This window comes from Pseudorca crassidens, chromosome 13 (assembly GCF_039906515.1).
Source record: "Pseudorca crassidens isolate mPseCra1 chromosome 13, mPseCra1.hap1, whole genome shotgun sequence".
Lineage (NCBI taxonomy): Eukaryota > Metazoa > Chordata > Mammalia > Artiodactyla > Delphinidae > Pseudorca > Pseudorca crassidens.
In genome coordinates this window covers 78,534,106-78,551,744 of record NC_090308.1, presented here as the reverse complement: position 1 = coordinate 78,551,744, position 17,639 = coordinate 78,534,106, and the positions used below count along the sequence as shown (strand labels likewise).

Here is a 17,639-nt window from a genome sequence, read left to right as displayed (position 1 = left end):
GTTAATATGTGACATTTGTTTTTCTCCTTCTGACTAACTTAACTGTATGACAGTCTCTAGGTCCATCCATGTCTCTACAAATGATCCAATTTTGTTCCTTTTTGTGGCTAATATTCCGTTGTATATATGTACTACATCTTCTTTATCCATTCGTCTGTCGATGGGCATTTACGTTGCTTCTATGACCTGGCTATTGTAAATAGTGCTGCAATGAACATTGGGGTGCATGTGTCTTTTTTTTTTTAACATCTTTATTGGAGTATAATTTCTTTACAGTGTTGTATTAGTTTCTGCTGTATTACAAAGTGAATCAGCTATATGTATACATATGTCCCCATATCTCCTCCCTCTTGCGTCTCCCTCCCAGCATGTGTCTTTTTGAATTACTGTTTTCTCTGGGTATATGCCCAGGAGTGGGATTGCTGGGTCATATGGTAATTCTATTTTCAGTTTATTAGGAACCTCCATACTGTTCTCCATAGTGGCTATATCAATTTACATTCCCACCAACTGTGCAAGAGGGTTCCCTTTTCTCCACAACCTCTCCAGCATTTGTTGTTTGTAGATTTTCTGGTGATGCCCATTCTAACTGGTGTGAGGTGATACCTCATTGTAGTTTTGATTTGCATTTCTCTAATGATTAGTGATGTTGAGCAGCTTTTCATGTGCTTCTTGGCCATCTGTATGTCGTCTTTGGAGAATTGTCTATTTAGGTCTTCTGCCCATTTTTTGATTGGGTTGTTTGTTTTTTTAATATGTAGCTACATGAACTGTTTATATATTTTGGAGAGTAATCCTTTGTCCATTGATTCATTTGCAAATATTTTCTCCCATTCTGAGGGTTGTCTTTTCATCTTGTTTATAGTTTCCTTTGCCGTGCAAAATCTTTTAAGTTTCATTAGGTCCCATTTGTTTATTTTATATTTTCGTTACTCTAGGAGGTAGGTCAAAAAAGGTCTTGCTGTGACTTATGTCAAAGAGTGTTCTTCCTATGTTTTCCTCTAAGAGTCTTATAGTGTCTGGTCTTACATTTAGGGCTTTAATCTATTTTGAGTATATTTTTGTGTATGGTGTCAGGGAGTGCTCTAATTTCATGCTTTTACATGTAGCTGTCCAGTCTTCCCAGCACGACTTATTGAAGAGACTGTCTTTTCTCCATTGTATATCCTTACCTCCTTTGTCATAGATTAGTTGACCGTAGGTGCGTGGGTTTACCTCTGGACTTTTCTATGCTGTTCCATTGATCTATATTTCTGTTTTTGTGCCAGTACCATATTGCGTTCATTAGTGTAGCTTTATAGTATATTCTGAACTCAGGGAGTCTGATTCATCCAGCTCCATTTTTTTTCCCTCAAGATTGCTTTGGCTATTCGGGGTCTTTTGTGTCTCCATACAAATTTTAAGATTTTTTGTTCTAGTTCTGTAAAAAATGCCATTGGTAATTTGATAGCGATTGCATTGAATCTGTAGATTGCTTTGGGTAGTATAGTCATTTTCACAACATTTATTCTTCCAGTCCAGCAACATGGTGTATCTCTCCATCTGTTTGTGTCATCTTTGATTTCTTTCATCAGTGTCTTATGGTTTTCTGAGTACAGGTCTTTTACCTCCTCAGGTAGGTTTATTTCTAGGTATTTTATTCTTTCTGTTGCAATGGTGAATGGGATTGTTTCCTTAATTTCTCTTTCTGATCTTTCGTTTTTAGTGTATAGGAATGCAAGAGATTTCTGTGCATTAATTTTGTATGCTGCAACTTTACCAAATTCATTGATAGGCTCTAGTAGTTTTCTGGTGGCATCTTTAGGATTCTCTATGTATAGTATCATGTCATCTGCAAACAGTGACAGTTTTACTTCTTCTTTTCCAGTTTGGATTCCTTTTATTTCTTTTTCTTCTCTGATTGCCGTGGCTAGGACTTCCAAAACTATGTTGAGTAAGAGTGATGAGAGTGGACATCCTTGTCTTGTTCCTGATCTTAGATGAAATGCTTTCAGTTCTTCACCATTGAGAATGATGTTTGCTGTGGGTCTGTCATATCTGGGCTTTATTATGTTGAGGTAGCTTCCCTCTTTGCCCACTTCCTGGAGAGTTTTTATCATAAATGGGTGTTGAATTTTGTTAAAAGCTTTTCTGCCTCTATTGAGATGATCATATGGTTTTTATTTTTCAATTTGTTAATTGAAATGGTGTATCACATTGATTGATTGGCATATATGGAAGAATCCTTGCATCCCTGGGAAAAATCCCACTTGATCATGATGTATGATCCTTTTAATGTGTTGTTGGATTCTGTTTCCTAGTATTTTGTTGAGGATTTTTGCATCTATATTCATCAGCGATATTGGTAATTTTCTTTTTTTGTGGTATCTTTGTCTGGTTTAGTATCAAGGTGATGGTGGCCTCGTAGAATGAGTTTGGGAGTGTTCCTTCCTCTGCAAATTTTTTTCTTCTATTTTTTTTCTCTGCAAGTTTTTGGAAGAGTTTGAGAAAGATGGGTGTTAGCTCTTCTCTAAATGTTTGATAGAATTCACCTGTGAAGCCATCTGATCCTGGACTTTTGTTTGCTGGAAGATTTTTAATCACAGTGTCAATTTCATTACTTGTGATTGGTCTGTTCATATTTTCTATTTCTTCCTGGTTCAGTCTTGCAAGGTTATACCTTTCTAAGAATTTGTCCAAGTTTCTTGCTTGCTTTTATTTTTTCTCCAGAGTTGGCTCTGGAGGAGGGAGTCAAGAGCCTATGATAATAGACTGTTTTGGTTTCTTTCATTCTTGTTAAATTTATAGGTGATGCCCAGAGACTCTTGAATGCCTTGGAATAATTTAAGTGTCCTAGATCTTCCAGGACTAATTTTCAGATACCAGACTTCCCTTGCTGCAGCTTTGACAGTGCCTTTCACTGAGCCAGTGAGAAAAGGAGGACTTCTTTATACAAGAGATACTTCTTCCTAGATAATTCCATAGATTTGCACCCGAATGTCAGCAGAAGGACACCTTGCACATATTGGTGTTCTGTGGCAGAGTTGCAGTTATGGAACGAAAACCTTTCTCTCCATCCTATCTGGCTCTGGCTCCCTTGTCTATAGTTGAGCTAACTATATTGGCTAGCTTGTTGAGATATTATGAAATTTTGTTTTCTCATTCCGTTGTTTTCTCCTTGGTACCTGTTCTAGCACCATGTTTACTTAACATGGATGTAGCAGTGGTGTTGTTGGTATAGCAGAAGCAGTGGTTTGGGTGTTTAATTTTAAACTTGGTGTGTTTTTAAACTTACACTTAGAACCTTTAGTGATTTTCCCCCTGTCTTTGTCTTAGTCTGTCAGTCTTAATGCTAATGTAAATAAGGGAAATGTATCAAAATAGTTACCAAAAAGCGTATAATATCTTAACTTTTTTTTACCATAGTAAAATATATATAGGGCTTCCCTGGTGGCGCAGTGGTTGAGAATCCGCCTGCTAATGCAGGGGACATGGGTTCGAGCCCTGGTCTGGGAAGATCCCACATGCCGCGGAGCAACTAGGCCCGTGAGCCACAACTACTGAGCCTGCGCGTCTGGAGCCTGTGGTCTGCAACAAGAGAGGCCACGACAGTAAGAGGCCTGTGCATGGCGATGAAGAATGGCCCCCGCTCTCCGCAACTGGAGAAAGCCCTCACACAGAAACGAAGACCCAGCACAGCCAAAAATAAATAAATAAATAAATTTATTTAAAATATATATAACATAAAATTTGCCTCTTTAACCATTTTCAGAAGTACCGTTCAGTGGCATTAATTACATTCATAATATTGTACAACCATCATAACTATTTCCAAAACTTTCATCACTCTAAACAGAGACTCTGTGACCATGAAGCAATAACTTTCCATTACCCCCTTCCATTAGCAACCCTGGTAACCTCTAATCTACTTCTGATTTTCTGAATTTGCTTATTCTAGATATTTCATATGAGTGGAATCATACACTATTTGTCCTTTTGTGTTTGCCTTATTTCACTGAGCACAGTGTTTTCAAGGTGCATCCATGTTGTAGCATGTATCAGAACTTTATTTCTTCTTATGGCTGAATAATATTCCATTGTGTATATATGCCACATTTTGTTTGTTTATTCTTCTATTGATGATGCTTAGGTTGTTTCTACCTTTTGGCTATTGTAACTAATGCTGCAATGAACACTGGTGTACAGATATCTCTTTGAGTCCCTGTTTTCAGTTCTTTTGGGTATATATGTAGGATTGGAATTGCTGGGTCATATTCTAATTCTGTGTTTATATGTACCAATTTTACTCACTCTTTTAGCCTATTTTACTCACTCTTGCTAGCAATGAGTACTGTTCTTAAAAAGTAGCATTGCTAATCAGATACATGCAAATATCTCGTTATTGAAGAGCTATCTCATTGATGTAATTTGCATCACTTTGATTATCAATAAGGTTGAATATTTTTCTGCTTATTCATAATTTGAGTTTCCTCTTTTGTGAGTTGTCTCTTTGTGTTACTTTAAAGAATTTAGGTAACTGACTTTTTAAAAAAAATAAATTTATTTATTTATTTTTGGCTGCATTGGGTCTTCATTGCTGTGTGCGGGGTTTCTCTAGTTGCAGCGAGCGGGGGCTACTTTTCGTTGTGGTGCGTGGACTTCTCATTGCGGTGGCTTCTCTTGTGGTGGAGCACGGGCTCTAGGTGCGCGGGCTTCAGTAGTTGTGGCACGCAGGCTCAGTAGTTGTGGCTCGTGGGCTCTAGAGTGCAGGCTCAGTAGCTGTGGCACACTGGCTTAGGTGCTCCATGGCATGTGGGATCTTCCTGGACCAAGGCTCGAACCTGTGTCCCCTGCATTGACAGGCGGATTCTTAACCACTGTGCCACTAGGGAAGTCCCTAACTGACATATTTTTAGAACTTATGTTAGCTATCCAATTGAACCCATTTATCTTTGTCAAAAGTATGAGTCATTTTTAATGCTGATCTCTACGTGTTGGTCTTGTCAACAAGCCCACACTTCTTAGGCATTCTGGATTGCTGAACAGAATAAAAATAAGTTTAAAAAAGAAGTGTAATTTTGGCTGTTTGAATTATGAACATGGCATTTACATATTCATTATTCCTCCATTTGTGTCATTTTCAAATTTGATAAGCATATGGGCTGTCTCTTACCTAAGGTATATATCAGAACTGTTGAGAGGGCAGAACACGTTGATACGAATGCATTCATTCCGTATATTTTATCTTTCCTTAGGTGGTCCATGAACTGGAACTTTATAACACAGGATATTATTTAGGCATGTTCATGAATTCTTTTGCAGTCTTTCAGGTATGTTTAGTTTGCTATAATTTGAAAAGATATTAATATATTTTACTGCTGCAAAGTTAATTTCAGAATTAATTATCTAAATTTTGAAATGTTAGCCTCTTATTAAATTTATTTAATTTAACCTTTTATTAAGTGTGTTATATAAGTGTAATTTGAAATGGAAAGATAGTCACCCTTCTAGTTTTAAAAGCAAATGAATAAATTCACCATTAGAGAAGTAATGGAATTTGTCATTATAATTTCTTTCTTTTATATCACTTTCCTTGACCTGGAAATGTCTCTTTCTTCATGTGAGAGTGTGTGTGTGTGTGTGTGTGTGTGTGTGTGTGTGTGTGTGTGTGTTTATATGTCTGTGTCTGGGTATGAGAGAGAGAATGTATACTCATGTATGTACCTAAACTCTCAAAAATGAGCAGGAATTACAAAAAAAAGGGAACTACTTTCACATGCTACACAAAAACAAATGAGCAAGGGTGAGTTAGGAGTATGGGAGTCTGACAATTTAGAGGACATTTAAACTTTTATTTTAAAAGAAAATTAAAATTTTTCTTTCTAGGAGTGTGGCCTCTGGGTGTTGACAGATGCAAACCTTGTGAAGGATTTCATTGATGTTTGTAAGTGAAATCTGACAAAGTGCTTTTAAAGTAATTAAGTCTTTCATCTCAAGTGTTTATAGTTACTTATGTAAGTATGACTACTTTCTGGCTGAACATGAATATTGTAATTTTCATTTTCTGTTCTCTTATCCTACAGTGTTTGCAGTTTAATGTACTTGAAAGTACATCTGGACCATGACATGGAGTGTTTTTCACCTCCTGTCTAGATATTTGTAATGAATGCTTTCCATTTGCTCTCTGTAATTTTTTGACATGGTTATATTTTTGGACATATTGGAAGATCTTATGCCTCCAATTTGTGTTGTAAACTGTGGTGTTATTTTGGAATCAGTTAAAAGGGGCAATGTATTTTTGAAACATTTTTGTTCTCTAGCTTTTTATTGTTCACCTAGAAAATAGCCCAGATGTCATAAAGTGTGCTGTCAATACACACACACACATACACACGCACGCACGCACGCGCTTGTCTCCTCAGTCTGAGTTCTTTGAGGGCAGAGTCACATCTGTACATCCTAGTTCCCTGGATTGCTAAATAGAGTTGACCACCGAACTAATTAAAAGAAGTGTGCTTTTAGGAAGGAGTCGTAAAACATTTTGACTGAAGGAAATGCATAAATGAGGATGATTAATTCTAGAAGTTGTTCTCTTTTCTTTCAGGTAAAATCATACGAAGTCATCTTGAAAGGCCACAGAACTATCATAGTTTCTATCCATGAATTCCCCGTTTCTGTCACATGTTCCCAGTTAGTCCACACTAAGCCCCAGGCTCTCCAGCTTTGGGTTGTTGATTGACACCACAGGACACCTGACCCTCTGCTCTGAAGTTATAAGAATAATTTTATAGGCTTAAAGGTTTTATGAAATCATTATGATCTCTACGTATTAAAGACACGTGGCACATTTAGCTTTCTTCATATAATCATCTACCCTAGGCGGCCTTCCAGACCAATCTATGCTTTTCCATTCTCTCTCTGTCACTCTCAGCTTTTACCCATCTTTGTTGATGTTTACTTATCGAATCCTGGTGCACACTGTAATACTCATTCTATTGTTAGTAATACTTATTGTAACCTTTACCTTTTCTGAGACCGTTCTACCTTTTCACTGTAACAGAAGAAGCCTGATACTCTTACTAGCATATTATGTTGCTAGAAACCTTCAAGTGATTGAATTCTTCCCTAGTCCCTTGTCCTTGCATGACACCTTTCCCATTAAACTCAACTCTGGAACACCCTGACTGTTTACCTTACCCCTGTTTCTGCACCCTGATGCCCCCCAAATAACCTTAACTTTGATGTGTCACAAAGCATCACTTTTCCCTAATAGGATTTGGCTGATATATGAGCTCTTGAGTTGATATGATTCCACATCTCTGTTAATGAAATTATCATCTACCCACATGTCTGCATCAGAAACCTGGAACTCCTCTTTAATTCTTTCCTCTCTCTGTCAGATGTGGAACAGCAGAGTGGTTAAGAAAGGAACTTGCCATGAAATACTTCTGACTTTGAATTCTGGCTTTATGATCCTGAGAAGATTCATTAAGGTCCCTAAACCTCAGGTTTCTCCCTGAATTAGAGGAATAATAATCTTACCTATATTACAGGGTTGTTAGGAGGTTACATCCAAAAGGATGTAAGATGCGTGGCACATGTTTGGCACTCACAAGTCTGCAATTACCTATTGTCTTATCCCTCAGATCCAGTTTGTTCATTCATTATTCAGTAGATGATATTAATTGCATGCCTGACGTGTAGGAGGCAATGGAGATTCCAGCTTGGTCTAGTGGGGCAAGCCAGCACACACAGGAGTATGCTGAGGGACAGCCTGCCCGTGGGTGCACACAGAGGCCGTCCAGCTGAGAGGCAGAGCAGGGTCGTTTCTCAAGGCTGTCCTTCCTCTCCTCTCGCTCATCAGCATGCCTCCTTGGGTGCCGCGGGAGCCCCCTGTTTCTCCTGCCTCATTCCCCCAGCTCTAAACCACTGTTCGCACCGAGACCAGAGTTACCATTATAAAACATGGGTTAGATCGTGCTTCTAATTTGTTTCAAAACCTTCAGTAAGGCCATCATTACTTAAACGATCAGGTCCAAATCCTTCAGCGCGGGATAACTGATATTTAAAAATCTGGACCCAAGCATTTGTTCTGTTCTCATTTTATGCCACTCTTCCCTAACACACATTGTCATAGTCCGGACATGCCTTTGTACTTAGCTTATTTTTTTTCTCTTGTATGAGATACTCTTTATCCGGAGGCGTAAGGAAATGGAATGCAGAAGACAGCGCAGAATGGGTTTTCTCCCCTAGCCATACCCTGTCCACTGTGCAGAGGCTGTAAAGTCACCTGTTCTCTGCACGGTGGACCCTTGGCCTATGTGCGCTATCACTCTTAGCATGTATTTGTCCGCCTCCTCTATAGACAATGGGTGGAGCTCATCACATTCATCTTGGTATCTTTGGTACCTTCTACAGTATAATTTTCTTTTTACACTTCATTTTGAAATAATTTTAGGCTTATAGAAAAGTTGAAAGAATAGAGATAGGTATGTCTATATGTCAGCCTGCCTCTTTTGTAAGAAAGAAGCTAATAAACTGGATGATTTTAGCGTCTTGTGGATGGTATAGCCAAAGGCAATCAGCACTGGGGATCTGAGAAGAGGAGAGTAGCAGAATTGGAGATAACTTTAAAAATGTGATTTAAGTTATTTTTTAGCAGCTGAACTGTAAGTAGTTTTTCAGGTATTGGTTGTAGCGCCATCAAACTTTCTTTTTTTTTTTCCTGGCTCTTTCATAGTGGCCACGTGACTAGGGTAAGTCACGTGACTTCTGTGGGTCTCAGGTGCCTCTGTAAAACGAGAAGATTGGACAAGACAAACTCTAAAGGCCCCGTCAGCTGAGAGGTGCTGTGATTCTGTGGACTGGGTTTATGAACATTGTCTACAGTGACTTTTTCCTAACAGTTGTCTGTGTTTATTTTTAGATGACCGTATAGCGTTTTTGGAGGAAAATGAAGGATACTTGGTAGATTTTCATGACTTTTCTTCGGGTAGCAGTCCACGTGTCAGAAAGCATTTTCCAGAGACTTGGATTTGGCTAGACACCAGCATGGGGTAAAAGTTTATAAAGTTCTTTGCCCATATATATTTTGTTTGGCCTTAGTTTTAAGTAAGTGTTGCCCTGTTTCTGATGCTTAAATACAAACATAGAGTGATAAAGAACTGAATGGACCAAGAGTTTTTTTTAGAACGATATTTATTGTATTTAAATATAGTACTTAATAAAGCTTCATGTGAATTGTGGCAGTGAGAGTACCATCATGGAGAAGACTGGCCTTTTGCTAAGGAAGGGTGATTTTAACTTCCCTGAAGTCTTGTGGCTCTCATTGGGGAAAGATTGCTGAGAATTCCTTTGTTGCCTTGGGATGGGAAGCACTCATGATTATTCCCCCTGCCTTGTGGCTCCTCATAAAACATCCCTGTGAGCCACAGGAAGTAGGGGTGTGGATGCTGAAAGGAATTCAGCTTAGCTGACAAACTCTGTGCTACCTGGCGTGATGACTGAGCAGGTGAATCATGAGATCTACACATATCGCGAGTCCACTATTTACAGAAACTTGAAATAAGACACAAGTCAAACCTCAGAAAACAAATAACAGGGTAGACTAGGATACAGAGGGAAACTTTTATGCATATTGAGAGAAACAAATTGGAGTTAAGTTTGAAAAAGTATATTATCTATACAAAATTTATGAAAAATGTTTATTCTGAAGATATAAACATTGTAGAAAGATTTTATTGGAATATGGATCAGTCTGCAGTGTTATGACCTTATTATGACTTATTCCTTGAGAACTTGGGGTCTACTGTTTTCGGCTTAAATCTTTAAAAAAATTTAGATATGTAAATGATTTGGAAACTTAAAATTCTTCCGAAACATGGTTTTAGGTTATGTTGGCCAATTTTGAAATGTGTCAGTTCTCGGTTTTGTGACTTTTATGTTTATCTTGGCTTCAGTTCCAGGACTTACCAAGAATTCGAAGTTACTGTACCTGATTCTATCACTTCTTGGGTTGCAACTGCTTTTGTGATCTCTGAGGATTTAGGTCTTGGACTAACAACTACTCCAGTGGAGGTAGTATATTAAAGGGCTGCTGATAAATGGTACAGTGCCACGAAGCAAAGAAAGTGTCAGCTCCTCGATGGATTTAAAAAAAGTGATTGCTGACGATGTAGATCACAGTTTAGAGATTCCTTGGCGTTTCCTTCTTGTTTTTCATCTGCTTTACACTTTAGAATGTGAGCTGTATTAAACTGCTAAACGTGCTAGCTCTGTATTAAGATTTGGATACAAAGTTTATTATTGACTGAGTCCAACCCCTTCCAGAGGCCAAGAAGAGAGAGAACATTTCCGTGCATCCCTCTTTAAGGACAAGCAGAACTTCTCAAAATGTCCCCTAGCAAACATTTCTTCACATCTCTTTGGTCAAATTACATCTCATGTCGCTTCCGAAACCCGTCACTGACAAGAGGAATGTAATGACCATGACTGGTCTTAGACCAGTAGCTTTCACCTCTGTCATACCTGAAGCCAGCTTTTTATAACAGCTATGCTTTTCATCCCTCTACGATCTATGCAAAATGAAATGCATAGAAAATATAATATAACTGCACACTCAATTTAAAAAAAATCCATAAGGTGCCCTAAGTGAAATAGTGAGGAGAAATAAAAGGAAAGTAATGTATAATAAAATAATATACTTTTCAGTATGTAAGTGACCAGGCCTAGTTGCACTAGAAGGCATAGTAACATATGTGAATATTTACACCGTGCATAGAATCACTCTATGTGTAACAGCTGCACGTCCAGTTTGATATACGTGTATTGTTTTCGCAACTCAAAAACCTTGAGTGGTGCTGCCTGAGGTGATGTAAAGTTTTGAAACAGTGAACAAGTTTTGATAAAGTTACAAAACAAAGTATAGTTTCCTCTTGATTTACAAAATAGTTGTATATTGACAGATGTTTTGGCTTTATATATATGTTGGAATTAGTTGTAAGCCCAGGTCATTATAAGCAGGTACTTTATCTACATGAAGGAACATTCAAGAATCATGAGGGACACGGAACAATTCTTCCTTTTCTGGGACTGTCCTGAGCACACAGACCTTCACCCACTAAGTGCCAAGAGCACCCTATGGTGACAGTCTGACACTTCCACAAATGTCCAGATGAACCTCTAAGCGGGGATTAGCTGCTGCCAGTGAGAAGCTCCACCGATGCTATCAGAGTTGGGTGACCAATGAGGAAGCGCGAGTATGTGTATCTGTATATTACAGGGTAGCAGGCAAACCATCATTTAGACTTTTCACATGAGTCTAAAACAGATGCTGTTTCATTTGGCCAGTGGCTTTAGAAGAAGAATGGTAGAATCAGCTTGGCAGAGTAGAGGAAGAGAGACTTAGCTGTGGCCTCGGACAGGCTGGGATCCAGTTCTGGCTCCTACACTTTGCAGCAGTGTGAACTTGTACCGGTTACAGAGATGTCTGAGCTTCAGATTTCTTTTCTGTAAAATAGGATCATAACACCTGCCTACATAGGTGTAATGACTAAATGAAATAATTTGTGTAAAAGTCCCTGGTTCCTAGTAGCCATTTCATAAAATGTAGTGGTTACTGTGTTAAGTAACATAAATCAATGTGCCCGCGTTCGTTTGGGGTAGGTTGCTGTTTGCTTTCTGTTGGTAGGCAAGTGGACATTTCTATGTGAAGTTAGTTATAAGCGTCACAGGTTTTGTGAGATTTGCTTTTAATTGCGTAAAGCGTGAAGCACTTGGACTTGAATAAAATCTGTATCCATTGTGTTCTTTTCAGCTCCAGTCCTTCCAACCGTTTTTCATTTTTTTGAATCTTCCCTACTCTGTTATCAGAGGTGAAGAATTTGCTTTGGAAGTAACCATATTCAATTATTTAAAAGATGCCACTGAGGTAATACACTAATCATCATTTACACTTCAGGAAAAAATGAAGAAAACATGCGGGGTTGGGTTATGTAGTGTTTGGGCATCTAAGCGTTCTATGCACTACTGGGAGATTGAAAATAGCCGACTTTGCCCACAGTTTCTTCTGCTTGTTAATTCATCTCTGTGGCATGTCTTTCTCTTTCCTGCCCACCCCTGCATTTTTCCCCTACTCTCCTCCCACATCTACAATGTGTTGCCGCTTCTCACTGCTGTTCTGTGCTCACTGCAGGTGGCAAGAATTGATTCCTTTCAAGACCCGGTTTGAAACTAAGGTGTCTTTCCTGAGGAATCTCACCCATGCTGTTGTGCTTATCCCTGTGTTTATATTCTGTTTTCAAGGCTTTGTCTTTTGAGTCACAGCCCGGTGTCTCCTTAGCCAAGTCAGTTCCCTGTAAGGCAGGGGTAGGCCCACTGTTTGTACTGTGCCTGCAGTAGTGTTAACAAAATGAGTTTTCCTCCCGGAGTAGGGAGGGATTGTAATTAACCTTATTACCTGAAAATGCCATAATCTCTTTAAGCACTATGTCTAGAGAGTAAACTTTCTTATTTTCTAATTTTCCTTTTATTTTTATTTTTTTTTGGGGTATGCGGGCCTCTCACTGTTGTGGCCTCTCCCGTTGCGGAGCACAGGCTCCGGATGCGCAGGCCCAGCGGCCATGGCTCACGGGCTCAGCCGCTGCGTGGCACGTGGGATCTTCCTGGACCGGGGCACGAACCCGTGTCCCCTGCATCGGCAGACGGACTCTCAACCGCTGCGCCACCAGGGAAGCCCTAATTTTACTTTTTAATCTTTTTAACATGGTCCAGTGTAAAGAGCAAAAGTCAGGAGGCCCACATTCAAGGTCCAGGTCCTCCACTTACCAGCAAATAACTTAATTGCAGTTTACTCATCTGTCAGGTAGGAAATATTTTGAGAAACAGATGAGAAAATAAATGGGAAAACAATTCATAAAATCTAAGACCCAGAGAAATGGGATTCTTGATGAGCCTGGCAACTTTGACATATTTTATGAAAGTTTACAACCGACATGTGTTTCAGGACTAGTGTCTGAGTCATACTTTTCTTGGAATAATTTTAGCAGAGGCTCTCAATGAATGTAATAACATTTCATCCTGTTTGCCTCAGGCTTTTCTGATGGGACTAGTGTCCCAGGATGACTCAGATGAGTCAGGCTGGCGGCAGTACCATGACATGAAATAACCTTTTTGGATACACCCTTACCACTCAGGCTTTGAAAAATGAGAGAATTTAATGTTAGTGGGAGTTTAATGTTAGAAATGGAACTGAAGAATGCCATTTCCCCACATGTCTTGAGGCAGATGGAGAAAGCATAGGAAAGAAACTAGGTTTTTCCTGACACCCTTTCACCCTCTCCTTGCCTGAACCTTTCTGTCTTATTTTTCTCTAGTTTCAGGCCTCATAGATTTATCTGCACTTAGAGCAACATTTTACTGGGGAGCAATTTATTATACAAGACCTTTGATGATTTTTTCTTCCAGGTTAAGGTAATCATTGAGAAAAGTGACACGTTTGATATTCTAATGGCTTCGAATGAAATAAATGTCACAGGACACCAGCAGACAGTTCTGGTTCCCAGTGAGGATGGGGCAACTGTTCTTTTCCCAGTCAGGCCAACACTTCTGGGGGAAATGCCCATCACAGTCACAGCTGTTTCACCTGCTGCTTCCGATGCTGTCACCCAGAGGATTTTAGTGAAGGTGAATACTTGAAGTCTAAATAAATAGAATGGAAATATATAATTGAAAAGGCAACAGAAGGTGGTTTTTCTCTTGGTTAGATTTGTTTTCAAGACTGACTGGGTCATCTTTTCCACCCTCCTGGTAATGCCTAATGGTTTTCTCATCTGAATGTAAAAATATATCACGTGTGTTTTTAAAGGTAATTGTCAACGTCTTCTTTAAATTTATAGTACGACTATAAGGCAAGTTACATTTACAGTCTGTGTGACATTGGGATCCTATTAAGTCATGCCAAGTTGATACATAGATTTTGAATTTTGGAATTCCTCAGTACAGGTAGAAGAGGTTTTGGTAGGTTTTTACAGAGAAGACAGTATGCACAAAAAGACAACTCAGGACAGTAGATAAGCGCTTGTGTTCCGGAGTAAGACAGCTCTGGGTTTCATCCCACCTTTGTCAAGGGTGCCTTTGCACAAGGTACTTAACCTCTGTCTTTGGATAATAAAAGGACCTACCTCCGAGGGTTTCTCAACACCTTTTCATCTTCTCCTTTATCATTTCCATTGCCATTCTATGAAATGTTTTGACTAATTTAATGAGAAGGGAAACATTTGTTAACAGATTTGAAGCAATAATCAAGACACTGTAGGTACTTACCTAACCATATACAGGCCAGGTGATTGACTTATTATCTGCATGCAGTTCTCTGTAAACAGATGAGTAGGGACCATGATAATTGTGTTCCTTTTTATCAACAGGCTGAAGGAATAGAAAAATCATATTCACAATCCATCTTATTAGACCTGACCGACAGCAAGCTACAAACTACCCTGAAAACTTTGAGTTTCTCCTTTCCTCCTCATATAGTGAGTGGTAGTGAGAGAGTTCAGATCACTGCAATTGGTAAGAACAGATATCACCATCGCTACTGGTTTATTTGTATATGATACTATATATTTTTCATTTATTTGTAGGTATATTTTCTTTTTTTAATTACTTTTTAAAGTTGAAGTATAGTTGGTTTACATTGTTTCAGGTATATAGCAAAGTGATTCAGTTATACATATATGTATATATATTCTCTTTCAGATTCTTTTCTGAAAGAGAGTAGTTTATTACAAAATAGTTTATAGTTTATTACAAGATATTGAATATAGTTCCCTGTGCTATAAGTAGGTCCTTATTTAGGTGTATTTTCTTATTTAATCCTAATGAGAAGAAGTTGCAAAAAGTTTTTAGTTGGTGCCAACCATGGATTACAGTAGGAAGGCAAGTGAGAGGTGTGTCCTGGACCAGTTCTTCTGTCTTCAAGGTGCATGTGAATCACCTGGGGAGCTTGTGTGAAGGCAGATTCTGGCTTGGTAGGCCTGGGGTGGGGCCTTGGATTCTGCAATTCTAACAAGCTCCCAGGTGATGACGATGCTGCTGGTGTGCAGACCACTCTTTTGAGTAGCCAGACCACGCCTGTCGTATGGTGGTTCTGCCTCTGTGGCTCTCGGCCACTGGTGAATATCCCTTCTGTGGAGCTTCGGAATACACAAATATCTGGGATCCACTCTCGAGCTGCTCAGTCAGCATCTCTTGGGCTGTGGCTAGGGCATGCATGTTTTGAAAAGGTTCCATGACTGCTTCTGGTAACCAGAGGTGGAGGACCACTGCCTCTAGCAGTTTCCTGTGCAGACACAAGTACCCTTTCCAGTTTGAAGCTACCCACTGACTAAGTCACCCTCTCCTAGTCACCTTCTGGTAACCCCAAAGTCCTTTCAACTATTAGACAGAGCTTCCACACACATGGTTTATTTATGTGGTCGTGCTTTGCAAATAACTGAAAGAAATATTTAGATGAATGACATCTAAATATCGGGTTGGCCAAAAGGGTCGTTAGGGTTTTTCTATAAGATGTTACAAAACTTTTTGGCCCACCCAATATTTAGATCTTTGAGGTGTCAGGACCTAAGGCACGTTTTCAGAGGTTCTTTTAAGTCTCCCCTGCAAGTGTAATGCTTTTTATTATAACCTCAAACAACCGGTTCCTCTAGAGAGGACTTTTTTGGGAGACTTAGATATAATTCTTAAAAAGAATTAAATAAGCTTTCTACTTAGGGGAATACATTCTGCCTAAGAACCTCCCACAGTGCCAGGATGCTGGGAGATGATGTGGTACACACGCGCACACATGGAGGGAAGAAGCCTTGAAGTTTAAGTGTGTACCATCACTCCTTAGGTTGGAATGAGTCTGCTATTGTGACTGAAGTGCTCTGAGGTTTAATTTTAAAGCTTGATTTAGATAATGGTTTTTCAAGTGTTATTTTTATATGGTATTTATATATTAAAAAAAAAACCTATTTGGTAGCCCAGATGTGTGAATATTAGCTTGCTTCTTCGGATTTTGAGAGTCTAAGTTTATGTTCACTTTGAATATTAAAAACATAACCTACAGTAGTAATAAAAATAAAAAACATAAGCTACAGTGGTATTTATTTCTCTGTGTTAATATCTAAAGTTTGAGACATTATATGCTAGCATGGCGGCAGCCTACCCACCTGAAGATCTTCCTCTCTTTTTTGGATTCATTTTTTCTGGAGCAGATTTTTACTAGGTATTTGGACTTGGTAAGTTTCTAAAATAAACCACATTGACGAATATTCTTCTCTATACAGTTCAACCCTAGTGAGGTCAGAATTAGAACTCAGCCTTTACATTTCTAAATTCTTACTTATTTTCTTGAGTTATGGTGTTAGACTGTGGTTAGAGGAATGTGGGTAAGCGTGTGTTTTGTTTCACTTTATATTACTAACTTTGAAGCATATTTTTAACCCTTTTGATCCTGAGATTTGTTGAAACGCTTATACTTGTTAGTTCTCCTTTGTTGTTGATACATAGAGCACATTGAAAAATACCACCACCCTGCCCTGAAAAACATCGTTTCTCAAGAATTTGTACTGTATTAGTAAGGACATCAAAATAAATTCTACTTATGTGAAGAATATTAATAATAAAACATTTCTTTCCCATGTAAGAATGATGGTTTCCTAATGCAATTCCTGACATTTTTGTTCAGAAATTTTATTTTAAACTTGGTTTTTGCTTATGTGTACTGTATCTTTGAGCTATAAGAGTCTCCTAATTTGTCACATAATCTACAAGTTCAGTACCACTGTATTGTCATTTATTTGACCCGTCTTCCTAAAAGCTTGATGTAAAGTTTCTATAAATACTGTGCTCCACGCAGTGGAATAGTAATATGGCTTCAGATGCGTTCTGCCCTCAGTGGACACCTCTCTGCCACCAGGCGGTACAGTTACCAAGGATTTGCTGAATGTAATGAATATCTTGTGCTTTCAGGAGATATTCTTGGTTCTTCCATCAGTGGCTTAGCCTCACTCATTCGAATGCCTTATGGCTGTGGCGAACAGAACATGATAAATTTTGCTCCAAATATTTACGTTTTGGATTACCTGACTAAAAAGAAACAGCTGACTGAGAATTTAAAAGAAAAAGCCCTTTCATTTATGAGGCAAGGTAAGCATTTTAGAAACATACTTTTATTTGTAAAAATACATTTCTTCTTTTCTTTTCGGTCAGAGTTGACTCTGACCATATTTCAACATAGACAGATTTTGTCTTTGCTCTGTGATTGTGGCACTAGATGGTGTGGAATGTGCTAGAAGTGTGAGCAGTGGGATGCTGCCGCCACTCGTCCTCAGCTCAGGGCTCACTGATTGCTGCTAAGATGTTTGTTAAGGATTTTGTTCCTGGAGGGGTTTGTATTTTCATAAGGGATTGGACATTTAAAGCCACTTAAACAGCTGAAGGAATGAGTATTCATTCCACGTTTCTAGAGCATCACTTAGGGCCAGGGTCACTTCCAGTGCTGAGGAAGCAGGAGGTCAGGCCTTTCCTCCCAGGGGAGTCCCTGTTCAGTGGAGAAAGTCCGCTGGTAAACACACGAGGCTTCCTGTGGTGGGGACCTTCTCAGCGCATTTAACATTTCA

The 17,639-nt window shown here is 39.0% G+C and overlaps 1 protein-coding gene across 6 annotated transcripts in view; it reads left to right on the top strand.

The window, feature by feature from the left end:
- CD109 (CD109 molecule) overlaps positions 1-17,639 on the top strand; it is a 142,574-nt gene that overhangs the window by 97,368 nt on the left and 27,567 nt on the right. For all 6 annotated transcript variants that reach the window (XM_067702762.1, XM_067702765.1, XM_067702763.1 and 3 more), the window contains 8 exons: positions 5,235-5,309; positions 5,866-5,923; positions 8,906-9,035; positions 9,939-10,056; positions 11,795-11,908; positions 13,444-13,662; positions 14,403-14,547; positions 16,990-17,166. In XM_067702762.1, the coding sequence (XP_067558863.1) occupies positions 5,235-5,309; positions 5,866-5,923; positions 8,906-9,035; positions 9,939-10,056; positions 11,795-11,908; positions 13,444-13,662; positions 14,403-14,547; positions 16,990-17,166 (1,036 nt within the window). The remainder of the gene's footprint in view (positions 1-5,234; positions 5,310-5,865; positions 5,924-8,905; positions 9,036-9,938; positions 10,057-11,794; positions 11,909-13,443; positions 13,663-14,402; positions 14,548-16,989; positions 17,167-17,639) is intronic.